General features: G+C 39.5%; 1 protein-coding gene across 3 annotated transcripts in view; it reads right to left on the bottom strand.

Annotated features, from left to right (window-relative positions):
- AP1S2 (adaptor related protein complex 1 subunit sigma 2) overlaps positions 1-26,623 on the bottom strand; it is a 29,308-nt gene extending 2,685 nt beyond the window's left edge. For 2 of the 3 annotated variants that reach the window (XM_010595767.3, XM_010595765.3), the window contains exons 1-4: positions 26,516-26,623; positions 24,095-24,273; positions 17,994-18,102; positions 17,242-17,379 (exon numbers count right to left, since the gene is read on the bottom strand). In XM_010595767.3, the coding sequence (XP_010594069.1) occupies positions 17,242-17,379; positions 17,994-18,102; positions 24,095-24,273 (426 nt within the window). In that variant the 5' untranslated portion in view covers positions 26,516-26,623. Of the gene's footprint in view, positions 1-1,416; positions 2,868-17,241; positions 17,380-17,993; positions 18,103-24,094; positions 24,274-26,515 lie in introns of those variants that run through there. The other variant, XM_010595766.3, reaches the window with a different exon arrangement.
- Between the last annotated feature and the right edge of the window lie 732 nt (positions 26,624-27,355).

The following is a 27,355-nucleotide window of genomic DNA, read 5'->3' on the forward strand; positions in this document are numbered from 1 at the left end:
TTATAGTCTGTGCCCGTTTCTGGGAAAACAAGGCTAACAGTACTTACCTTCATGTGTTGAAATTATGAGAGACAAAATCAAAACGAAGGTGCTGAGCACTACAACCCAACTCTGTATAATGTTCATGACATTTTAGTATGTTTGTGTATTGAAAAATGGGTGCAAACCAGCTTTAGTGAAAAACGTATTTATACTTTTTATAAAAGGCAGTCAAATCTGTGAAGTGTTCTTGCCAAAAAAATTGAACCTGAATCAAACCAGACTCAGATCTAATAACGATATAAGGGGGACAAAAAAACGAGGAAAACATCGTCACGAGAATATAATCAGCCAAATATACAATGTAAGAAATCTTGTAAGACAAACGACCCAGTTTTAAAAAATGGCAAGGGTGGAAAAGCCGAGGAACCGTGATAGATTTAAAGAGACTTAAGATTGTTCTGTAAACCTTCATCTAAAGTACAATTAAAAAGATGAATCTATAAAAAAAAAAAAAAAAAAAGAGAGACTTAAGAGACACATGGACCAGATGCAACAGGAGCTTTGGAGAACCTACTTCTAACCAATTATAAACACAGGACAAAAAGAACCCCACACAAGCTATTAGGAATTACTGTTAAAATTTTGCTGAGTGTGGCACTCATCTGTTCCAGACAGAAACTGAAGTATTTCGAGCTACAATGATACAATGTCTAGGTCTGGCTCTAAAACACTGAGGCTGAGGAAACAAGCAGAGGATTCAGCTGACAGCTGGTGAAGCTGCTTGACGGGCACACAGTGTTCCTTAAGCCTGTCTCTATATTGGAGTGTCTCAAAGTCTTCATGAGACGGCTTTTAAAGAAAGCCTAATGCAACTGATGTAAGTTCCCAAAAAGTGACTTAAGCCAGTCTCTTTCATTTCTAACGATTAGCCTTTAAAACACTGAATACACTGAGAGAATGGCATGTGAGTCACATAAATATTAAATAAAGGAAACAATTTTAAAATAATGGTTTCCATTTAATGTTAAGTATTTTTTTAAAAAACTTCACACAACCCTATGCATTCTGTACAGTTAACAGTCTTAACTTATCCAGCTAAATATGTCCCCCAGCTAGTCCCTAGAGCCGGTCAGATTTTCCCTAGGCGATCGCGGCCTGCAATTTTCTGCGGCATTTGCTGAGGAAAACCACTTTGCTTATGGAATATGCATTATTTAAAATAAAAGGCCTGTGTTTCAAAGAATCATTTACACGTTTTACTCCTTTGAGACTTGAACAGTATTTTTTTTAACAAATTGTGTTTATAATTAATATAATTTTCACATGTTCACACTAAATTGTAGCTCAAAATCAACCTGGAAAAGCTAAAGTATAAAATACGTTATTTCATGAAACGGGATGAAGAAGAAAAAAAGTCATTCACATGAGACAAAGTACATGCAATACTTTTATTTTAAACATGCCAGGAAGCTTTTTCAGAGTCTACTAATTTGAAGCAAGCAGCGGTATACAGATAACAAAAGCGATGTGTTACAGCGCAGCACACAGCATCCAAAGCCAGCAGGCACGAGACAATGAATATTTATGTAGCATTAAAACCATATGAATAGTATAGTGCCTTGCAGGGGACATGGATGAAAAAAATGGAAAAGACAGACCAATGCGTAAATGTAGAATGCTACATTTCTCATTGACAGCCCCATACAGGGGCTTCAAATGTAAGCGCGTGACAGCAACAACGGTAAGGATAGAAATAACTGTACTGCCTAATGCTAAGTTTGGTCAAAACACATTTTCATAGGCCTTCCTTCAGTGGTAAGCTAGTTTGAGTATCTTAACTCAGACTTTCTAGATATAAAACAATGAATTTATTTGATACTTTTCCTTTGATAATAAAATTTGCTGCAGGTTTTATTAAAAGTATACACAATAATGGTCAATATTAAAGAAAGGTTTTAATACCCCTAAAGTATAAAATCATCATTAACAAAGCAGTAAGTATTCAAATGAAGATTTAGGTATATTATAAAACTACAGCCTAGCAAAATATAAGTATTTAGGTATTTAAACTGAATTTTAAAATATTAACTACATAAAAAAATCAGTATTAATACTTTGAAGGGCTACTTAATATTGAGCTATAGATATTGTGGACCATACTCTTCTGACGTAACTTTCTGACAGTTCTTAAAGGGACTGCTTGATATTATTATATTGCACAAATGTGACACTACAAAATTCCCAAAACATGGGCTATTTAAATATTATGTATTGGTACAGATCAATTTCACCTTCATGCATTATTTCCACATAGACTTTTCTGGGATATATTAGGACACATGAACTCATACAGGATGGGATGTGACAGTAAATACAGTTTTCATTTTTTTAAAACACACCATCATTGGAAGACCGAACCACGCTACTTATTATGGCACTGCTTGTTTTGACCTAGTGTTCCAGCCATAATGTCCTTAGTAAACATTTTCAAGATTGCAAGGTTTTGCTCTTAGGAGATTCATCGCAGATGGTTCATTAATGACCACATGTATATATTTAAGATGAAATATTACTCGAAACATTCATAGGTTCTTATTTTTCACCCCCAAAATTAAATCAGTTGGAGTAGGCATAAGCCAAACCAAGATCACATGTAGAATGAAAATCAAATGGAAAAGGGCTAGGGACAGGAACAGGGAAAAATACAATCATAAAGCTATTGGTTCTAAAATATTCTACAACTATTACGACAAGATAACCAGTGTCACCAAGCTGAGGATATTTTCTTTCATAAGCATATCAGCTCTCTATTTCCTCTGTGAAATTCTGCATACTCGATGAGTAGTCATTTAGTACACAGGGACATTAAAATATTCATGACGTGGCTACAAAAGAAATGCATGTAAAAAAAAAAAAGAAATGCATGTATTCTTACATACAGTATACAAATTGAAATAGACACAAGATTTCTAGAACATTCAGTGCACAGTGAAGAAAATTTAATTAAAACTGAAAGTTTTTCTTTGTTTTATGGCTGAACGTTTAATTTCTAAATAATGCCCAGGAGCTCGTCTTCATCTTTTATAATTTCTCCATTACTGTATATAATGATAATCAGTATTCAAATCAATGACCCAAGTCTACAAAATCCTAAAGTACTGCATTTACTAATAATATTTTGAAAAGATTTTCAGTGTAAGTTATCTGGTCAATACTGAGTTAACAGAATACTCCATTCTGCCAGTGTTTATGTTCATCAGGATTTTATTACACAAACTAAAGGAATTTAATCTCTTAAAGAAGATCATTTTATCCTAAGGTGACCATAAAGTCTTCTACAGAGGAAAATCTTGCCTGAGAAAAAGTGGGAAAATAGTCATCTATCTGGTATTTTAAGCAGCAATGGAGGATTTTAACTGTTCATTCAGCTACAAACAAAAGTCCATAGAATATGACTTTGAGACTAAGAATATTAAAAAAAAATTACTCCTAAGAGAGATTTTAAAGAACTCTCCAAATAGACTTGTTAAATGTCTATACTTACAATTTCATCTAAAGAGACGGTTCTCATATCAACAACAAAAAAGGCAACTTGAGGTGAGGTTTTAACTGACTCCTAGAGAGTCCATAGATAGATTTCTAGGGACTCCACTTACCCCCTGAAATCAGAGGCAAAATTATGTAGATTTTTTCATGGGGAGAGGGTCCATGACCCTTCAGACTCTCAAAGGGGTTATAATCGCACCAACACCACAAGGTTTGTGGCTCCATAAAGTTAAAAACTACTTATTTAAGGCATCAGTAAGTGTCGACTGTTTGGAAAGTATTTTCATTTCAGTATTTATGCAATTTGGAACTTTGAAATGTTAAGCTACAAAGCCATATAAACTGTTCCAATAAAATATGTAACAGGGCATTAAATACATAAGTATCTGAGGAGAAAAGCTAGTCACATTTGAACCCTCAATTCCTAAATATTTTAAAGAGATACTTGCCTTTCCCCACCCCCCACTCAGAACAGAATTACAATGGAATGAAGCAGTAGGTTAAAACATCAATAATAAATTAAACCCTCAAATGCTTCATTCTCTTATAAAAGCTCTCACTTTCAAAAAGGAATTCTATTTCTCCCACCGGCAAATATACATGACTGTAGGTGTGGCTCATATAGAGCACATAGGAGTAAAGTCAGGGAAACCTCTTAGACATAACCAAACACCTCTTGGGATGAAGTTCCTAGGCTTGAAGACAACTCGAGGGACATCTATGTCAACTGGTACAACACAGTACATAAAGTCAATGTTCTGCATCCTACTTTGGTGAGTAGCATCTAGAGTCTTAAAAGCTTGCAAGTGGTCATCTAAGATACAACTATTGGTCTTTTTCAGTCTAGAGCAAAGGAAAGTGAAGAAAACCGAAGACTCAAGGGAGGAATTAGTCCAAAGGACTAATGAACCACATGAACTACAGCCCACACGACCCCAAGACCAGAAGGACTAGATGGTACCCAGCTACCACTACCAACTGCTGACTGCAATCATAACAGAAGGCCCTGGACAGAGGGGGAGAAAATTATAGAACAAAAAAATCAAATTCACAAAAAAGACGAGGCTTGCTGGTCTGACAGAGACTGGAGGAACCCCTGAGACTATGGCCCAAAGACACCCATTTGACCTGGAAATGAAGCCATTCCCAGAAACTACCTCTAGGCCAAACAATAGACAAGCACATAAAATAAACATCAAACACTCTATGTACAAATTATTGAATGGGAAACTAATTTGCTCTGTAAACTCTCACCTAAAAGCACTATAAAAAACAAAGGAATTCTATTTCTGTATCAGTGACATTAGTGATTTAATGAATAAGACCTTTTTGCCAGTGAATCTCTGCAGCTATTTCAGTATTCTCTGTGAAAAAAAGTAAATCGTAAGTCCCAATGATGGATCATGATCAGAGAAAAATTTCCTGTGAAAATATGAGCTTAATGAAATAACTGGGACTATCCCTTGGGATATAACATAATTAGACTTTTCAGGTAATGCTAAAATACAAATGACAAACTTTGACGAGATTGTATTTACCAACTGAATTCACGTCCTTCCACTTTTTGATGCATGTCAGTACCCCAGCATATACTCTAGTACTCAATGAAATGCTGACTGTTTAGCGTGATCACAGGCAGAATGACTGATGCCCAGAGATCATTAAATTCAGCCACTGGTCACCAAGAAAGCTCGTTACCCCAAGCCAAGTCAGAGGGTGGTCTATCCCATTCCCAACCTACCCCAACTGCCAGTTTGAGTAATAAAGTGATATTTACCACTACCAAAGTAATTTCTTACCCCCAATGAAACTCTTGCTATGATACTGTTTTCTGGACAGAGAACAAGAGAAATTCAAGTCTGTCAAATAACCGTTCACCTAAATAACAGCAATTCTTTCAGTCTTTAGATTGTTTGTAATCATTTTGATTTCATCACACCATGTAAAACCAGCCACGGACAGCTTATTCCCATTAAGAGAGAAAAGCGAGGGTAGGCCATTTCTAAAGAGGGCCGAGGGACCGTCTGCAGCAGTTCCTCCCAAAGACTTCTCATGAATGGGAACGTTCATACAGAACTGTTCCTTCTTACTCCTAAGCAATCTTCCTTCTTATGAACGGGAAGGAACAATTCTGTATGAACCATCCACCAGTGTGACAGGCCCAGACATCTCTACCACTTATTTGACAGGCCTTACTTTAGGGAAGAGTTGATGAGAAGCCAGACTATTCTTTACAATCAGTGATCCACATTACTGCACTTCAGCAAGAAATTATCATCCACCAGCTGCGAAGACTACTCTTCATAGGGAGAAAACCTGCATCAATGGAAAAATGTCCTTCAAGGAAAAACAAGACAAAAAAAGAAACCCTAAAATGCACAGAAATAAATGTATTCCAGCCATTTCATACTGCTATAACATGTTTTACCTATTTTCCCAATTTAGACTGCCTAAAAGAGCTCTGCTATAAATAAATACCTTGATGGCTCTGTAACACTTAGGACTGAGTTTTAGCTAAATGATAGATACACTCATAATTAATGAAGTCAGTGTTTCTTTCATATACAAGGAGAATATCATAGTGGATTCAAGGTAACTCCAGTAACTCTGGGCCCTTTATCATTGGTACACGTTTTTGAGCCGCAGAAAAAACTGTATTAACTAGGAACTAGGGCAGGTGAAAGTAAAGTCGGCCATAGTACCCCGCAGGCCCAGAATGAGGCCCACTATTTTTTCCCTGGGGCACCTGCTGAAATACTACCCTGCAAACTGTATGTTTCTTAACGTACTAAAATGTCAGTGGTCTCGATTAAGTGGAAATAAAGGCCAGGACGAAAACAGTAAGAAAAAAACAATTTTTAATACAGCTGTATTATGCAAATATAAGCCACATGTTGCCTTTAGTATGGACTCTTTAGATGCTAGTTTTTAAAATACAGATCCTAAGTTTATTATTTTCAGCCTAAAATGGGCCTTCAATCCTGGGCAATCCTTTTGTTCATCACTAACTGGCTTCCCACTACGACTACTCTAAACCCAGAACACTTTGCTCAAGTTGTCTACCTCTTTCCTTCCTCCAGTCTTCCGTAGCTCGCCTCCAGATGATGGCCTAGTTCTGAATGCCGAGAAAATAACTTTCTCAATTTCCTTACACAACTCACGGGAAGAAAAACAAAACAAAACAAAAAAAACAAAAAGCAAAACAACCTACAGCTTTTACCCGTGATCACCTCCTAACAAAGGAGGAAGACTTCTTGGTCCAAGGGTTTTGATTCCACTCCCATTCTCTCTCCCAATATGCTTCTCCATTCATTCTATTCCTCTATTTTTCATTGCTCTCTCCATTGGACCCCTCCCGTGTCTACCTGCACCTTCAGGTTTCCTCCATACTAAAAAGCTTTTTCTCGACCACCTACCGAAAGGACCAGATGTAGTGGAAAATGAAGGGTGACAATTTGACCACGGCTTCGAACTGGTTCTGCCCAGGTCAGTTGTGGCTGACAAAAAAAACCTGAATGGACCAGAATCTTTAAAAATGTGGGTGATCTAGAATGCTAACTGGAACGGGAAAAATGATGGGTCGAAGACCTATTAGAAACTTAATCTCCCTCTTAGAAAACAAGGGCATCAGGCTCCTGAAAGGGCTTGCTACACTGCTTCCAAGTCTCACATTCCAGGGCTTTGACCCATCATTTTTCCCGTTCCAGTTATCATTCCACTTCACCCAAATTTTCAAGATTCGGGGCCGTTCAGGTTTTGCTTCATCAGCCATAACTGAACCAGTGTGAATTGGTGTGAAGCCCTGAATTAAACACATTAAAGAGCAATCAGATATACCTGTTCTCAAAACCATCTACCTTCCTAAGAAAAAAACTAAGAGGAAAAAGCCCCATTACCTTAAAAATTCTTAAATATTTACCATACTAGGTTTATGACTCAAAAGTAAAACCAACTGTGAATCCATAATAAAAACTGGTAAAGTCACAGTTACCTGAAGGCTTAATTCTTGAGATAAGAGATACGTTTAATACTCATAGAGCACTGAATTGAGCAAGTGGCTTCCGTAAACTGGTGGTACTGAACCTAAGACTGAAAACCTCAGTCGTGATTTGCTTTCCCGTACACAACGTTGTAAGAGAGAAAATAATCTACATTTAATGAAAAATATAAGTAAGTGTAATCTGAAGGTATCACTCTCCTCCTATTTTCACGTAAAGGCACTTCACTTATTCCTTGCACTACAAAGTAGTATCCTCCGTCCTTTATGGTCTAGAATACAGTGGTCCTTTTTATGCTCCTATTGAATTCTGAGTCAAAGGATGCAAAGTCCTTACTCTCAACTCCGGAACCCTATTTCTTGTGTTGAACCAAAAGGACAGCAGAGGATCCAATCTCACTAAGATCTATTTTTAGCAATGAATAAAAAGAAGAATCCACACAGTTTACAGGGCACTTTTTACATGACAGGGCTCATGGTGTCAGAGCCTTATTTCATGAGCATTTGTGAAGCACTAGGAAACTCAAGTGATTTTTTTTTTTTTTTTTTACAGAATAATATGGCTGCTCTCCGGTGGTTACCATCTAAAATGTCCACGAGCAGGCATGTGCTTCGTTTTATGTGCTAGAACTTTTTTTCTGATAATTCTACTCTAGATTTATATTCCGGAGCAACACAAAGCCTACTCTTTCATTCACACTGCAGCATTGTTTTATGTAAAAAAATAACATGAAATGCAAGCTATTTGACACTTCTAAAAAGGGGGAGAATCTCGAACATGTCCAGGGGTTACACTATTAAGTTTGTTAATGTCCTGCTACTAGATCTTTTCTCACTTGATACATACACCTTGGGTATCTTTCCATATCAGCATATAGAAATCAATCTTATTTCCTTTACAGTTATGTAATGGTTTCACTGTATGGTTGTACTGTAACTTCCTTAACATATTTCCCATTGGACATCTGGGTAGGTTTCAATGTTTAATAGTATGCCAGGCACGTGTCTTGTTGCATTTCTATATAGTACTATATACTTTTTATAAATTTGTCTTAAAAATAATGATGGGGATAACTTAACCACAACTTTTACTCAAATAACACACCCTTTCTATGTTTGCCAACCGCACCCTCCCCTCACGAAGTATTTCTGTAAGCGCCGTTGTGCCAATTTTTTTTTACAAGTTGTTGTAAAATAAAATTGGTACAACACGCTTACAAAAATACCTCACGGGAGAAGGGCGCAGTTGGGAAACAAATGTAGAAGGCGCACATTATTTCTGTAAAAATATGGTAAACTCTGCTTGAAAACCATTTAGTTATAAAATACTCAGGACAATTACATTCTCCAGCAGTTACTCTTACTTTTTAAATAAAAAGCGGCATAATCAACATAAACCAAAAAAAACCCCATTCCCATCAAGTCGATTCCAACTCACAGCAACCCTATTAGGGGACAGAGTAGAACTGCCCCATAGGGTTTCCAAGCAGCAGCTGGTAGATTCAAACGGCGGGACCTTTTGGTTAGCAGCTGTAGCTCTTAACCACTACACCACCATGGTTTCCAATTAACATAAAAAAAAGAACATAGGAAATATAAATTTAGGCTATAAAGAAATAATTTTAATCATATTCTAGTATGATTGTATTTTACTTGCCCTGGTCTTCCTTTTGGATCATAAAAGAAAGAGCCCTACCTTGAAATACTCTGAACTTAATCAGGGCTTTCAGAACATACTAGATTTCTTGGTATTATAGCATTTCATATACTCCAACTCTAAATATTGTTAGTAAGTAAACTTTAAGTCTATACATCTAAAAGAAAAAAAGTCTAAAACCCATTGCCATCAAGTTGATTCCAACTCATAGCAACCCTACAGGGCAGAGTAGAACTGCCCCACAGGGTTTCCAAGGCTGTAATCTTTCCTCAAGTAGACTGCCACATCTTTCTCCCTCGGGGCAGCTGGTGGGTTTGAATCACTTAGCAGCCCCGTGCTTAAGCATCCCACCATCAGGGCTCCTTAAAGAGAAGTCTATATATGCAATTATGGTTCTTTAAATTATTCCTCCTTTAAGATAACTATTAAATCCCCAAAGTGGATGGGAAAATCAGCAGAAAAGCCAAGTGTTCTGACTACCTGCAGGGTATATACTCTATTCTGTTTCCCAGTAAAACTCAATAACCTTAACAGGAGTGAACGACTTTGTTGCTGAGGAAATTGAATTCATACAGTGACATCCCACAAGCTTTGCTGTGGATTAGGTCCTCAAGTCAACCACAGATTACCTCCTCATTCCCTGGTTATCAAGTAAAGGTAATTTTGTGTTCTTAAGCACAGTTTGTGCTTCTTTCACAATTTTCAGGGTTTTTTTTCTCCTGCTTCAGTTTTTTTACTCATTTTCAACCAGCTACGTATGTATGCTCTGCACTGTGTGTTATGTGGAAAAGGTGGAACAGTCTATAAACGTAGACAGAGTCTGTATATTCCAAAGTGTTAAGTTAAACCAGGGTTTCTCAGCCTCTGTACTATTGACAATTTGATATGCGGGAGCTGTCCTGGGCATTCTGGGATGTTGATCGGTGTTCCTGGTCTCTGCTCACTAGATGCCAGTAGCACCCCCCCCCAAGTTGTGACGACAACCAAAAATGTCTCCAGACATTGCCAAATGTCCCCTGGGGGTGCAAAATTGCTCCTATTGAGAATTACTGAGTTAAACTAATCGTCTCCGATTGGTGGATAAGATTGTTATCGTTTATTGTTGTGTGTGTGGCATCAAGTTGATCCTGACTCAGCACAGAACTGCCCCATAGGGTTTCCCAGGCTGTAATCTTTACCAGAGCAGACCACCAGGTCTTTCTCCCAAAGAACACCGGTGGGTGAGAGCTGCCGACCTTCCAGTTAGCAGTTAAGCACTTAACCACTGCACCACCAGAGCTCCTGATAGTCTGCTCGCCTGTATTTGCTTCTTTTTCTATACTGGGAATTTTTATTTAAAAAAGAGGAAACAACAAAAGAATACATAATAGAGAAAAAGAATCTGTCAGTCGGGGAAAAAAGAACTCAAATCCTGAAGTTTTCAGAAAATATTCTGTAAAGAGCTAAAATGACCGCTGACACTCTGTAGAGCCCTTTGCTGGCCCCATGCTAAGGCTCAGAAATCAATGAGTAGGTCAGGACCAACGTCCCATGAAACATAAGAGGATAAAAAATGTGAGACTGTAAAACAAGAAACAAGACTATCATTAGTAAACTTTTTTATTTTTCCAGTTCATATGTGATTGATATAAAAATATATTTACTACTGTAGGTTCTAATAAAAAAATTGAAAATCACTGATTTACAGTTATTGAGTATTTTAAGTTATTCCAACTATTCATTATTATAGAGAGCCCAGGGTACCAAGAGCTGGCTCAAAATAGGTTAGAAATACAATAGAAAAATCCTCAAAATTCTGACTAACAGACCAAGAAAAAAAAAACACATATAGCCAAATAATTAAAATCTGAAAACCAGTGGCCAAGGACATTGGCCAAATTGTTTATTAAACAAAGTAAAAAGCAAGATTAATTGTGCCTGAAAACCTTTTTGTTTCAAGCATTAATGTAACTAAAACTCACTTAACCAAAAAATTTTATAGCAAACCCCAATCAAGTTTACGTACAAAAATTTCAAATATACTGGAATTAAAAAAAAAAAAAACTAGTGCCTTGTTAATTTTTAACCCAATTTAAAAGAAAAAAGTTTAGGCCTTAAAGTTTTAACATAAACAGTGGTAATTACAAAGGAATGACAGGAGTTTGCCCTAAGAGGGCAAGCCTAAAAGGATTTACAAAACGGTTTTTACTTTTAAATGACATTATTGTATTTATCTGAACACATCCAATTGTTTTTAAACAAAGATATTCTAGAGTTGGTCTAGCGTATCCAAATATTCTTAATTAGCAAGATTTGACTTTAAAAAAAGGCTTCATATTAAAAGGTAAATTAATACTTCAAGTACTTATTTACTGAAAGTAATATTACTCTACAAAAGCTCCGTATTTTTAAAGAGAACACTTTTTTTCTCCTAAGATTCTTACCTTTCCATTTTTATGGCAGTCCCACAGATTTATTATCACTTCCACAAAGACACTGCTTAGTTCTAAGATATATCATGCAGCCCCCAGCACTAAAACCAATCAATTTTGGCAGCACTAATTCTCTGTAGAGCACTACTTTCTAGACAAGGCAGATTAACAACTGCAAATCCAGTAAATATATTCATGAAGTGAATCATCTCAAGGTAGAAACAAATTCATGAGTTTAATGCTTGCTTTTGGTACCTCACTGATTTTCATTTCACCAATTACCTTAGTGAGAAACAATACCAACAGCAAACAGCTCAAAGGAAAAAACCCCATCAATTTCAACGTGATGCTGTTAGTATTAAAAAGGGTTAACACATCCCAAAGCGCTGAGCAACGCCATCATGCACCTGCCACTGAGGGTTAAAGCCCAAGGCCCAGTATGGCAGTATTTGATCCATGGACCAAGCAAGGACTTGAAATCATTTCACGTGCAACAGTCTTGGCATAACACCCCATTTTATCCATGCCACAAGAATGGTAAATTTAGTAGTTACCAATAAATAAGTTGGGGGTCAAAGGGACTAAAGTCTTAGACTGCTCTTTATCATAAGACATCCTCAGACAAACCTCCCCATTCTTCATTCTGGCTCTATAAAATTAAGGAGCAGAGAAAAACCGGTCAGTGCCTGGCTTTAAAAGGAAAATGCATGCTGTATACCCTGTCATTACGTGTGTGTATTTATAAAGTACATCCAACTGTATCATCCATCCTCCCAAAAAACATTTAGTTTAAGATAAGGTATTTAATTGGTGGTAGGGAAAAATATTCCAAGTATTGCAAAGAATATTAATTTAGCATTCTTAGCGTGTTGCAAGGAGCCCTCCTGGCGTAGTGGTTAAGCACTCAGCTGCTAACCAAAAGGTCTGCAGTTCGAACCCACCAGCCATTCCACAGGAGAAAGATGTGGCTGTCTGCTCTGTCAACATCACAGCCTTGGAAACCCTATGGGGCAGTTCTACTCTGTCCTATAGGGTCGCTATGAGTCGGAATCAACTCGACTGCATCAGGTTTGGGTTTTAGTATGTTGCACTTAAATAGTTTAATAATCAAGCTTAGTACCAGTGGCATGTTAAGGAAATGTGTTTTAAATTCCAACAGTCCAACATTAAAAATTAGATATGGATCAATTTCTAGGCTTCACCTCCCAAGTCTGATTATGTATTCATAGAGCCATGTTCAGTCTGGAAAGGGCAAACTGATCCCTGTTTTACAAAGTTGTGAAGTAAAATTAAAAAGGTATCCTTACTATTTAATCGCAGTGCTTGCTGATATTTCAGCAACTATTATTTAAATATACATTTATGTAATTTTCTCATTATTGACTGTAATCTGCTAACAGAAAATCTGCTTTATTCACTATCTGTCCCGATCACCTATAAAGTGAAACAATACCTAATGTTTATACAAATTAGGCAAAAGGGAAATTTTTAATTTTCTGAAGAAAAGCTGGGTTTTAAGGATAGAAATATTTGTTTCAACAATGAAAAACAAAATCGAAATAAAAATCATTTTGTAATTGCATATACCTTTAAGCCAACACAGATATTTTCACTACACGTTCAAACTTATCTTTGGCTGATCAGAAATAATCAATTCAAGTAAAAGATCGACACTAAACAGAAAAACCATGATATGTGAAAAGCTAGATTAAAATCAATTAGGACCTCTACTATAAATTAAAGAATGCATTTAGATAAGGATCATTACAGCTATACAAAATGACATACAATTTTAGAAGCAAAATCATTTCATGACATATGCCCTAAACTATAAGACCAAAAAAAAGCTACTATAGATCCAAGCATTTTAAGAATGCCAACCAGAAATTATTTGAAAAACATTAAATTTTATACATCCAATAAAGAAATTCCAACTACTAATAATTTGGACAATGAAAATCCCCAGCCTAAATAAAAAGCAAAAGGTGGCATCAGCCTTAGGAAATCTACTCTGTTCAATACAAGGAAGTTTCTAGGAGAATTATGAATGTGTATTACTGAAAAACACGGAAGTTGGTATCCAAAACAGAACATTTAAAATACGCATAGCAAGACCACACACGAATGGGGGCAAGAGCAGGGCGTTAAGATGGCACACAGCTCTGCAGTCTGGCATCCTGATTTTGCCAAGCAGGTGGCCTCAGACCATTCACTGGAACCTTATTTTCTTCACTTGGTAAAACGACCACCTATAATCCTTTCATGGCTGTTGCATGGGGTGCTTGAAGCAAACAGCGCCTCACATACAAATGCTCAGTAAATAGCGACTACTCGTCACAGTTTTTTTTTATTGTTGTATTATCTACAACGAAAGCTTTTTTTTTTTTTAACCAGTTTGGGTAGTGCCTTTTCTCATCTTATCCCCCTTTATTTTTTTTTTAATATTCAAATACTCTCCCAGAGATGTAAACAGGAATCATGTATAAACATGTAAGTGAATGCCTTTTAGCTATCTTCCCATCCCTGGATTTCTCCCAACATATGCTGATGACGGAAACAGCAATCTGAAACCTTACTGTCCCACGTAGATTTTAGCTTGGTTCTTAAAGACCTTAATCTGCAATGTTTTCAAACTCACTCTTCACTCAGAATGGACCAACCACCTGCTGCTCCTCAAGACCTGAATAGCTAAATTAAGCAAAACGGTTCACCCGGACCATTAAATATAAAATGTCTTAAAATGTACTCAAGGAAGCTACACTTTGGTTTGTGTACAAACCATTGTAAAGGCAGCCACAGATGAATAATAGAGCCAAAGCACTCTTCTAAAGACAAACCACCAGCAATGTAATTACAGTAGTCACTTTGTTTTAAAACAACAATGAGGAGTCAGGAGACTGTCACATGGGACTACAGTCATTCTATGCTTCTCTACCCATTGTTACTTTCCCTGATTAAAGATATAAAAACACTACTTCAAAAAGGAAGACAATATACCATTACTGAACATTTTGATCCAAGATTCTATAGAGAACACTGATCAAAAGGGGGAAAGTACAGAACAGAATTTCAAGTTCTCATAGACTCCAGGCTTCCTGGAGCCATGAAGGTTGAATGAACCCCTGAAAGTACTGCCCTGAGATAATCTGTAAACCTTAAACCAAAAATATCCTGTGAAGTTTTCTTAAAACAAAACAATAGTTTAGCTCAACTAGTAAAGAATGTCTGCTTGAGCACTGTGCTCTTTTAAATGGGTAAGTGCTACAGTTGCTAACCAAAAGGTCAGCAGTTCGATTCCACCAGGTGCTACTTGGAAACTCTATGGGGCAGTTCTACTTTGTCCCGTAGGGTCGCTATGTGTTGGAATAGACTCAATGGCAACGGGTTTAGTTTTGGTTTGGTATATGGGATCAAACTAACAAAAGGGACTCGAGAGATTAGATAGAAACCTTAGGGGGCAGTGAGTTTATGTTAACGGAGGAGGAACAACTCAGAAAAGGAGGGTGAGAATGGTTGAGTAACCCAAGGAATGTCATCAATGTCACTGAATTGTACATGTAGAAACTGCTGAATTGGAATGTTGTGCTGTGCAAATTCTCAAAAATAACAAAAAGTTTTTAAAAGGAAGACAATACTTACCAAGGGACGTAACTATACACACAAATAAACATGGACCTATAATAACTTTCTATCCCCTAGTACAGTACTCAGGACATACTATAAGGTAAACTTATTTTGTCACATTATAAAAATCTACAGCAATTTCCCAGTACTGTTTAAAAAAAAAAAAATCCAGGCACAAGCAGATATTGGTGCCCCAAACATTACTCTCCAGGAAAAAAAATATATATATTTATTTAAATTAAAAGTTAGACTTTTAAAATGTACTTTTAGGAAGTAACTTTAGTAATGTTTTAAATCAAATGCAATTGAAAAGATTAACAAGTTGGGGAAAAACGAGGTTCTGATATAACAGAATTTAGTACAGTTTTTTTTTTTATAATAACCCCCCCAAAAATCAAACCCTTTGCCATCAAGTTGGTTTTGACTCATAGTGACCCCACAGGATGCGGCAGAACTGCCCCACAGGGCTTCCAAGGCTGTAAATCTTTACAAGAGCAAACTGCCACATCTTTCTCCCACAGAGCAGCTGGTAGGTTCAAACAACCAGCCTTCTGGTTAGCAGCCAAATGCTTTAACCACTGCGTCACCAGGATAACTACAAGATCATTAAATGACAATGCACGCATATTTAATATAAGTATATCGTGGCTGGTGTCGTCTCAACTTCGAGTAATCCTCACAACTGACCAGAGAGCAGTGCCCCCCCACCCCCCCCAGAGGCCAAGAATTATAAAGGGGAAAAAGGATCTTTACTCTTCTTACTCCGTTCCCTTAAAACGACATTTCCTTTACAACAGACGCTTTAAAAACTGGATTTAAAGTCTCCCTTAATAATACAGAGGAGCCCTGGTGGCCCAGTGGTTAAGAGCTCGCCTGCTAACCAAAAGGTCAGCAGTTCGAATCCACCAGCTGCTCCTCAGAAACCCTATGGGGCAGTTCTACTTTGTTCTATAGGGTTGCTATGAGTTGGAATCGAATCGACAGCAATGGTTTTTTGGTTAATAATATGGAAGAACAAACTGATAAATATGTAACAAACAAAAAGGAGCTAAAATAAACTGGAAATAAAAAAAATCATGCTTTCAACGCATCTAGAAAATGAACCAGTGGGCCAAAATTATTTAAGACCTTTTACATACATATATATATCTAACACTTACCTTAATGAATACACACTGCATAGGCTGTATTTACTAACCCCTTCTTATGCTATGACCTTTCTATATGATAAAGACCACAATTCTCACTAAATCAACTCGGTACTTGCATTAAGGTAGCGAATTACAAATATTAAGTCTTTAGAAAAATGGTAGCATTAGTTAGGAAACTTCAGACTTCAGAAATCTAAAGTATTTAAGCATCAAATATAATTAAACCAGGATGACTGCAGTAATTACAAAGAGAAGGGGGGTGATAGCGAGATAAGAATGTAAAAGCTTGACAGAATATGGTTTGCTATTTAAAAGCAGAGCAAACAGAAGTATAGATACTTGTGTTTTTAGTTCCGCTAACAGAAGTCTAAAGGGTCCTACTAAGAGCCTAATTACAAAGCGCTGTCATTTGCTCGGCTACATGTGCATTTATTTACTGGACCTGAGGTGAAAATGTGAACCCATCTGGAATGAAAATGCCGTAATCTCAGAGTCAACTCTGGGTTATCCACACTAATGAAAAAGGAGGTCATCTAAGTAATTCAAAATACTGGATAGAGTTCTCAAATTTGTGTTAATTTTAATGAATCTTAGTCTGTCCACTAAAGGTTTAGACTCTAGTGTTTTGGGCTCCAGAAAAAACAAACCATCAATAAGAGGCAGAATTGAGAGACCATCTCTAAAGTGAACCACCAACCCACAGACAACTGAGCCGATGTGACTGACCGATCCCATATTATATAAACCAACTGGGCAGACGCTATATGCCAAGCACGCTTCGGAGTAGTTTCTGCAAGTGTGACAAATGACTGAGGCGTCTCTAGCAAGAGCAACACACGCTAGTGCCAAGTCAAGAAACAGCTTGTAGCTTACCTCCTGCAGTAGATCTGCCTGCTCAATTGCTTTGAGAACATTTTTCTTGGATGTTTCCTGCACTTCCCCTCCCAAAAGAAACTCATCCAAAATAAAATACGCCTTCTCAAAATTAAAGATGATGTCAAGTTCACACACCTGAAAAGCAAAAAAGTACTATTAAAATGTAAAGAAGCAACCTTCCCGACTATGAGGTGGTCAGTAAAATTTGAACTGCCTGTCTTCGTTATTTCTAAAAATGGCAATCATGCTCACTCAGCATCTGTGACTTAGTAGGCCTCAGTTTCATATCACAAGTACTGGAAAACACAGCGTCTACAAGCTAAGTAAGACCTGACTCTGCATGCTCCCCCGCCATGGGCAACTTTCATCATCGTTTTCTACCCACTAAACCTGACCTTTAAACACATTCTTCCTGGGCACTGTGATTACAGCTGCTAACCAAATCTAAATTCTATACTAAGCACTTCCAGAACAGTACTGTGTTTGTACTCGGACTCCTTTCTATTTCACAATTTTCAATCTCATTCTCACCACCGTAATTAAATGAGGAGATCTGTAGGGTCAAGCAATTCTGGCAGTTATTGGAACAGGCACGCTGACAAGAAATTGTCATTCCGTCCGGCTCAGAGCTACTTTCAAATGGTCAGAATCCTCCAATCAAATAATAAACTTGTTGTAGAAAAGATTAAAATAAAAACAAAACACTGTGACATTTAATTTCTTAAAGCAAGAAACAAAATACTACTCACACTGCCAAAGTACTTGTCAAGTAGTTCCACGTAACGATGAATTATTTCCAGGGTAATAAGTTCATTGTCCTGATCCTCAATAGCACAGCAAAAATACAGACTAGCATATCTGTAACAAAACCCAATCGTGGAAAAAAATTTTACCCTATAATCATGTTTTCTAAATATATTTCATACGCTATTGTGAAAGTCCCTATGCTCATACACTTTTTTCTTCTTTTACAGCAATACAGATTATTTTTTTCCTAGACTATAAAAGTAATAAACGCTTATAAGAGAGATTTTGAAAAGTGCAGGCAAGCAAAAAGAAAAAAAATCATTCACCCACACTATGTAGAAACAGTAACTTAGTCTGTTATTGTTTTCCGACTCCTTCCTACGACAACTTTAAAACATAGCCGACCCAGGTTTTTCTTAAGTTTATTTAATTAAAACAAAATACATCGTGTGATTAATTCAAACAACGAGTAAATGGGGAGGAAAATAAACATTCCAATTGAAGCACTTACTGACATACTGTCAACATGAGGCCAGTGTTTCTGAACTTGCACGCAGAGAAGAACATTAAGTCATAAACATACATACAGTGTAATGAATTTTCAAAGTGAACCCACCCATGTACCAGCACCCAGATGAAGAAAAAGACCATTACTGAATCCCCGAAGCCCTTTATACCCTCTTCCAGTCACACCTCCCACCCACAAGAAGAACTATCTTGACTTCTAACAGCACAGAATTGTTTTTAAAAGGTTAGTTTTCTATAACACAGAGACACTAGTCCAGGTAACTAATGATTTAGACAGAACCCTGGTCTCGCAGACATTAATTTCTAATTATAAAATAAAAAAAAAGTTTCTAGGATTGTGGAAAAGCTGCAAGAAAACAGTTCTAAGTTAGTACAGAAGTTAGTGAAAGTGAACATAAGTCCCTATCACTTCAGGGAAGCCGAGACCCATCCCCAGATTTTCCACTCTCGGGCTGAAGGTTAGGCTGTTTACCCTTGACGAAGAAATACGGCTGGGAAGCTCTCACATTCTTCTCCAAATTAGGATTCCAGCATCGTGGGACTAGGTTATGCTCAAGCTGAGGAAGCCGAACTTATATTCTAAAGTCTCAGTTGAGATTGTAATTTTCACTGAGAATGTAAATGATTGTTTTAAAAAAAAAACCACAATAGACAATTACTGCTTGTAAAATTATAGAAAAGCACGTATCTGTTCTGGGATTTCAAATATTGCTAATAATCCCAAATATTTCATATTTCTCTCCAATATAAGAATAATTAGTGCTTAGGTGCTGTCTAGTCAGTTTCAACTCAGAGGGGCCCCATGTGACAGAGCAGAACCGCCCCATAGGGTTTTCCTGGCTGTGATGTTGATACAAGTCGATCTTTCTCACAGAGCTGCTAGGTGGGTTCGAATCGCCAACCTTTTGGTTAGCTAATGAGCGCTTAACCACTTGAACCACTAGGGCTTCTTTTAGTACCTATGTAATACTCTACTAATTTCAATATTATCAAAAACATTTCATCTTATTTCAAGAGCAAATACTATCATTCTTGATTATAAATGGAAAACGGAACCAAAAATGACGCCCAAGAACACAGGGTCTACAAATGGTAGTAGCAGGTCAAGAAACCAGATCTTCTGACCTTAATTCCAGACCTTTTTCCGCTCTACCACTCAGACTTCCCTTGCCGTATGTTTGCCTTTTTGGATGTCTGTTCTACCTGACTTCCATATTCATTAAGTTATTTTAAACGGTGGGTCTCTTGCAGTCTTATACAAAGTAGGCATTCAAATGCATACATCTGTTACAGCGAAGGGAGTAAATCTTCGAGGACAGAACAGTGCACCACCTCCAACCTGAACAAATTGTTCCCTCTTTCCCGTCACTATACTATGTTCTTGTTCATTGGTTTAAAAGGTAATGGGATAGTCAAACTTATCTTCCCTATCCCATACTCACCAAATACAACTGTGAATTTGGGGAAATTGATCCAAGTGATACATAAGATCCCCTGAATTGAAAAAACTAAACATTAAAGGGACTGACAAAAATGGTAGGAATAACTAGCTGATACGAACAGTGTTAAATCATTCCATTTCACGGAGTTCACTAACATTCCACCTTGGGTAAAATTCCTCTTCTACTTCTTCAGTGCTACCGTTAAATACGCAACCTATAACGTGAGCACCATCCTCTTTCCTCCTCCACAGCAGTGCCCTTACTTATGAATATGCAGCACCTGAACACCAGGCAAAAGGCTTCAATGGTATGAATCATTTGGAAACATTAATTTAAGAATTATCAGGACTCCTGTGTCTAAGCACCAACTAGTAATATTTAAAGAAAAACAAAAACAGCAACACTAAATGTTTTCTTTCACCCAGAATTGAAAAAGAGACATTGAATTAAGGAATTCTTCATTGCAGGTGAAAATCTAGCTATCAGGGTTATAAGAACATAAGGAAGAAATAGAAGCCGAACAACAACAGGTGACTTCACTGAGTCCTCACTGAGTGAGGCACGCAATGCTAGGTAAGGAGTTTTGCAATACTGTTGCATTTGAGTCCTATGAGGGAGACTGAAGCTTGAGTAACCTGCCCAGGGTAAGTGGTGGAACAGAGGTTTGACTCCAGAACTCAAAAGTAATATAAGTTCTTTATTAAATGCTATAGCTGAGAAACGCGCCTGGCACAAGATTAAAGCATACTCAAAGCCGTATTTTAAGAGTGTTGAAGAGGGAGAGAAATAAAAATTGTCATTCCCATTTAGTAAAAGAGAACCTGAAGTGTACTCCCTATTTTTAGAACCAACTGGTTTTTGAAAAATTCAATAAGGCATTCATTTTGTTCTTAGTGCATATTTGTAAGACCGAATCTGAAGTAAAATTAATAATGGACTAGTAAGAAAAAAGGTATGTTTGGGTATTTTTAGCACAGTGGATTAAGCTTACTCTAATTACTGGCACTCAGAGGACATCTGAAAGTGCCTATTATATTCAACACACGTGACTTCTCTGCAGTCATATCAGCTGACTGTTGGTGAATGTAGCTAAGCTGCTCTCAATACCCACTGGTATGTCATTAAAAATTCTTTGGTTAGTAAAGAAGATCAATACAGTCACCATCAACAAATTCTCAAGCTGGTCATCTGGAGGTGTATGCCTTCTTCCTGACTTTTAATGGCTTTAATCCAGTGCCTCTTCCATAAAATACTGCGTGAGGCTGTATCTTCAGGCAATCATCAAGAGCATTTACTTATCTTAGAGATGAGAAAACAAAGGCAAAATGCCTTGTTCAAGGTCACCAAAGCAGCCAATGGCACAAACAGGGTCTAGACCTCAAGTCCCCAGATTTTCAGTCTGTGTTTTCAACTCTACCACGCTATCCTCACCCCTTACCTCCCCCTCCCCAAAAGGGGGAATTTGTGTGAACAATACTCAGGATGAAGAATACGGATTAGACAACTGATGAGCACATAAAGGTCACTTGCTGCTATGAACACTGAAAAGTACCGGATCAGAATTTCTCAGGAGTTAAATGGTAATTCTCTTGCTTAAAAGGTCTTCTCTTCCAGCTGGGCCAGAGAAAACCAATCATCTGTTTGTATCAACAACAAAAAAAACATGCCCTTAAGTAGCAGACTAGATGAGGTTTTCAGTACAAAATGAGGGAGAGAGAGAGAAAAAGTGATGCCAGCCTGCACCTTTTGTATGTGAATGATAGCTTGATAAATCCACCTTTCACTTACAGGAGCTGGATGCAAGTATCAGTAGGATACATTACCTTTTACAGATTTTAAAAGAAAAAGTGGTGGCCCAATTTGGGGCAGGCTGAGTGACAAGGAACACCAACTACTGCTTTCTCTTCGGCAGCTTCAAAGCCCATTTCCTTCAGCGGCAGAATTCATGATTCATGGGGCCGATTCCCTTGCTGGTATTTTCCTCCTCCACACGGGGGACTCCTTTCCCTATCTATAAATAAGCTTAAGTCCCTCACACTTTAACCCTGTCCCCCACTCCTATGTCTATGGGAGGGGTGTTACCACCTCCTCTCCTTTCCTTCACAACGAAGCTCCCCAAAATAGACTACACTTGCTGTTTAAATTTCTCCACCTCTTCACACTTCATCCCATTACATCGAGAGTTTTGTCTCTACTCCACTGAAAATGTTCTGGCAAAGGGCATTTTGGGAAATGCTCACTGTAAAATCTAATGGGTTCTTTCTTCATTTTAATTGAACTTTATGTGACATCTGGCACTGGTGAGCCCATTCGTGAAACCCTCTCCCCCTTCCCTTGACTTTACTGACCACACACTTTTACTCTCTCTGGTTCTCATTCAGCTCTGAAGGTCCCCCTGCCTGCCGCTTAAATGTTGGTGATCTAACACTTTATGCCTAATTTTCCCCCTGACTTCCACGCCTATATCCACCGCATCAAACTGTTGTTGTTGGGTGCTGTCGAGTCGATTCTGACTCACAGTAACCCTACAGGACAGGGAACTGCTCCATAGGGTTTCCAAGGCTGTATCTTTACGGAAGCAGACGCCACATCTTTCTCCCACGGAGCAGCTGGTGGGTTCAAACCACAGGCCTCTTGGTTAGCAGCCGAGCATTTAACCACTGCTCCACTGGGGCTCCTTTAAACTAGGCATCTCCAAATGGAAATCACACAGGCATCCCAAAGCCAATTTGTCCAAAGATGGGCTGAGATTTCTGATTCACCATTTTCTAAAGTTGGCAAAACCAGAGATGTGGCTGTGACCCCACTCCTGCTCCCTCCCTTTACTGCCTTCCCCACTTCTAGCAGTAAGGAGTCTTAGTCACACTGACCTCCATACAGGTGCTTCTTTCCACCTGCTGAGCCTATAGCCATTGTCTCCCTTGAGGACTACATCATTATACAATCTAACTCACCTCTCAGCTTACACCCCCCTCTCATCCAGCTTGTTATTACAATGAGTTTTTAAGAAATGCAAATCGAATCTTCTTTTCATCCTTATTTAAAACTTTTGCCTACATGATTAAGATCTGAGTTCTACCCCCATGTCAGTCACTAACCAGCATATGACCTTGAGCTGCTTCTCCCAAAATCTCATTTTCATAAAACGGAGGTTTGCTTAACAGCAGTGGTTTTCAAACTCCGGATCCGGAACTGTCTCCGGTGTAAAGGATAGAGGTCAAGTGAGAGGGGTACAAGATCCCCCGCGCGAGGGATTTCACAAGAGCAGGTCCACTTCCTCTTGTTTTATTTATTAAGTCTCTACTACTCCGGTAGGGGAGGGGAGCTGAAAGGAAAAAATCTCTTGCCTAGGCTATTCTAAGATATCTCCCAGCTCTAAAATTCTATGATTTTTCTATGATCTTTCTCAACAAGTACTAAATCAAACACTGGATACAAGATCATCCAAAGGTGATTAAATTCTACTGTTAGAAGGGGAGTTGATAAAATTGAAGAAACTCTGCCCGATAATCTCCATTTCTTCCCCTGCCATCTCCCCCACAGAAAGCTCCATCCATGCTGGCAGTGGGATAAGCGGACTCCTCTTCACCCCTCTTTACCTCGCTGCATCCCATTCGGTTTGTCCTCTGCACACCTCCCACACAAGAGCCAACTTTTATATGCAGAAATGCATATCTTAAACTCAGTAAGCTAGTCATAAAGGGAAACAGAAATAGGGAAGAAAGTTAAGGTCCTCCTAAAAACGTTCAAGAAATTTTTTTTCAACCTGCTCAGAAAAATCGAGAAATTTAAAGGATTTAAAACAGGTACAGATATTAATAGACTATACCACTTTCTAAATGAAAAATATTGATCTCTGCAAAGAACTGAATTCCATTTTTCTAAAATGATAACTAATAAGCATTTATGCCTTCAGTTGTATAGTTTTATAGCTTATTTCCCTGCATTTATCGTTTTAGACTGAGTAATTCATCAAACACAAAGCTTCACCTTAAACCTATTTCATCTAAATCTTTATTAATCATTATTTATAAACATCATCTCTTAAAAGTCTGCAATTTTCACATCATAAATGACCTAAGATTGCTATTTCAACGTTCTGGGGTGGCGGGGGCGGGGGGAAGAAATCATACCTTTTGTAAACAATCTTCAGATCTCGCCACTCAAGAAAGCTGCACATCTTAGGTTTACGTGCTAACACGGTTTGCACAAGTTCCCTTGTGATCTTTTTCTTCTCTTTGTCTGATAATGGGACATACCATTTCTGCAGTCGAAGCTTTCCCTGACGACTAAAAAGCAACATAAACTGCATCTGTTAAGGTAAATAAAACCAAGGTTAGATGCAACCCTTTGACTCAACAGAGTTAAGATTAAAATTACATGCTTTTTAGAGAAGGGGGGGTGTTTAACTGATAATGACTAGTAGCTATCAGTATTTCTATGCCAATTAAAACAGCAGGAGATGCTTGCAGAAAGCTCTTCTTACTATATGCAGACCTCGCCACCCCACCCTATTCCACTCAAGTTTGGAAAGGAGCGCATGGAAAAGAAAACCAGTTCAGTTGGAGTGAAATTTCTGAAGAAAGATAACTCTTCTGTCATTTAAAACAGTATTTTTTACTTGTGCTTTTTTTTATATGTATACCCACACTGTCTACGCATCACAGAAGAACTGGAGACATCATCTCCTTCAGGTACATTTGAAAGAAAGAGAAGACCTACTATTTTTCACCCTGAGGCCGTCTAGCTCCGGGCTGAATTCCTTGTAGACAAGGCTATTATCACTTAAAATGCACTCTTCAGTTTATGCTAGCATATTTTAAACAAAATTTAAAAATCTAAAATATTAACCAAAAAAGGATCCCATAAATAGATGTTTTTCTTAATGAGAGCCTGATTTTTAAAGATGTTTTGACCTCACTTTTTAAAAAATCCAACATACGTATGCACACAATAATGAGTGTAAGATTATGAAAGAGAAAATAAACCTTAAAAAAGCCAGAAGTACTAAGAGTTAAACATATTTAGAGACATTACACAATACTTCATTTAAAAACCATCAAAAATAGCACCTACAGATTGAGTGACTGCTGTATTCTAGCGTATTTGATACGCTCCTCTGTGTATAGTTATTTGGAATCTGCAAACCAACAGATGTTGATTCATCTACATGTTTAATTTTTAAAGGACCAGAGGGGCCCCGGTGGCGCAGTGGTTAAGAGCTCCGCTGCTAACCAAAAGGTCAGCAGTTCGAATCCATCGGCAGCGCCTTGGAAACCCCATGGGGTAGTTCTGCGCTGTCCTAAAGGGTCGCTATGAGTCAGAACCGACTCGGACCACAACGAGTTTGGCTTTCTGGTTCTTCTTGTAATTCAACTGGTCATCTCAACTGCGCACATCTAAGTATCGTTTCAACAAAGGCAATTTAAAGGTACAATTCAGAGAGATTTTTTTTCTTTTAACTATAAGTTCCTTTAACAGTGTGGCTGCAAATATAATTCAAACCTGGTTTTTAATATTCATCACACCATCTTGAATATGAACATGGAAAGGCGGAATTTACACAACCAATTTAGAATAAAATGAGCCCTACATTTCCAAAGTCGCTAATTAGTGTCGTATTTTTTTTTGTAATAATCCAAAAAGGCATCAACGAGATATCTGGAAATTCATGACGCCGCAATTTAACTTTTTAAAGTTAAAACTGGCTTAAAGACGCAAAGCAATTTTATCTCAAAACCCTTCACTGGCACAAAATACATGAACCTTATTCAGAGACGTCAGTGTGCCTCCCAAACAAATCCTGCATATAGCGGCATTCGAAGGGGCCGCAAGGGACGCATCGACTGGACCACGCTGAATATAAACCCGTTACTAGAACTCGGAAAAGAATGGACTCTGTGTTCATAGAGCTTGGTGTCCAGGAAAGGTAGGGGTCTACTAGCGATCGGAGTCTGGGCTCAAGGCTGTCTGCAGCATTCTTGTATCCGCCCTGCCACTTCACAGGACAAATAAATAATTCACTCTCCCTAAAGTACTCCTTCCCTCTTATTAAAAATCAATGCTTTGATTTTGCCGCAAATCGCAAAGCACAATTCCTCGAGGTTGGTGTTAAAAACAATGGGCTCTGCCGCGGAGCGGGCTCGGGGCCAGCGTTCCTCGGGTCTGGGCGTCGCCGACGCCCCCCCTCGGGGCCACACTCCATCCGCTGGCCGCACCGGGGCGAGGAGACAATGGCATCCGCCGCCGCGCAGGGGGCGCCAGGGGTCCTCGGCCGCCACAGTTCCCCGCTGCGTCCCCTCCCCAAAACGCCCCGCAAAACTTGAAGCGATTCCCGAACCACAAGTGCGACGGGGCTGGTGCGGCGGCCGGGACGGACTCCTGCAGCCCGGGGCGCGGACGCCGAGAGAAGTGAGTTGCGGGGCGCGGCGCCCGGGAAGCGGCCGGGCGGGCGCTGGGTGGGTTCGCCGGGGCGCGCGCGGGGCGGCGGGGGGCGCGCCCGGCCCTCCCCCACCCTCTCCTTCCCCAGCCTTCGTTCGCCCCCCGGGACTTACTGCGGCCGCGGGCCGCGGGCGCGGCGGGGCTCGGCCGGCAGCGGTGGCGGCTAAGGGGAAACCCCTGTCGCCGGGGTGAGGAGCAGCAGCCGTGTTGCTGAGGGGAGGGGACCAGTTTGGAGAAAGGCTGGGTTAGGCGGCGAGGGGAGGGCGAGCCGACAGACCCCGCCCCGGGGGCCGGCCGAGGGAGGAGCCGGGGCTGCGGCGAGCGGAGGGGCGGGCTAGGCGACGCGCGGGAAGCAGCCCGGTCACCGCCCACGACACCGGAGGCAGAGTCGGCGACGGCACCGCCCAAGGCAGCCGATTGGCCGGGTATCCACCCAGCCGGGTGGCGCGGACCGGAAACTCGGCCACGTGACCCGGAAGCGGCTTCTGCCGGGGCTGGCGCGCCTGCGCCCTGGCGCCCCTGCCCCCGGGGTGCTCGCGGGCTGCTTCCCGGGCTTCGTCTATGGTGGGTCGACGGGGTTCCGTGGCGTGCTTTGCAGGTACCACCATGCCGATCGTGGAAGCTTCCTACCTGGAAGAGCCACGTTCGTGCCCGGATCACTTTCCATGCCCCTAAGAGGCTGGCATGAGGGAAGTGTGACGGCCAGGGATGATAAGGGAGTGGGCCTGCAATTCCTGGGAAATCAAGTCAGCTCTTTCGTGGAGCTCGTGCAAGCGGTCAGAGGTTCTTTTGCAAGTATTCCGCCTCATAACTCTTCGGAACCCGGCCCTTGCCTCCCATGGCGCGGCTACTGCCATAGTCTAGACACTTTTCGCCCCAGGCTTTGCAAGAGTCTTTCGTGCGTTTGCCTCGCCCATCCTCAGTGCTGCGTATCAGATGGGTTACTGTCCGTT

Source organism: Loxodonta africana, chromosome X (genome assembly GCF_030014295.1).
Source record: "Loxodonta africana isolate mLoxAfr1 chromosome X, mLoxAfr1.hap2, whole genome shotgun sequence".
Classification (NCBI taxonomy): domain Eukaryota; kingdom Metazoa; phylum Chordata; class Mammalia; order Proboscidea; family Elephantidae; genus Loxodonta; species Loxodonta africana.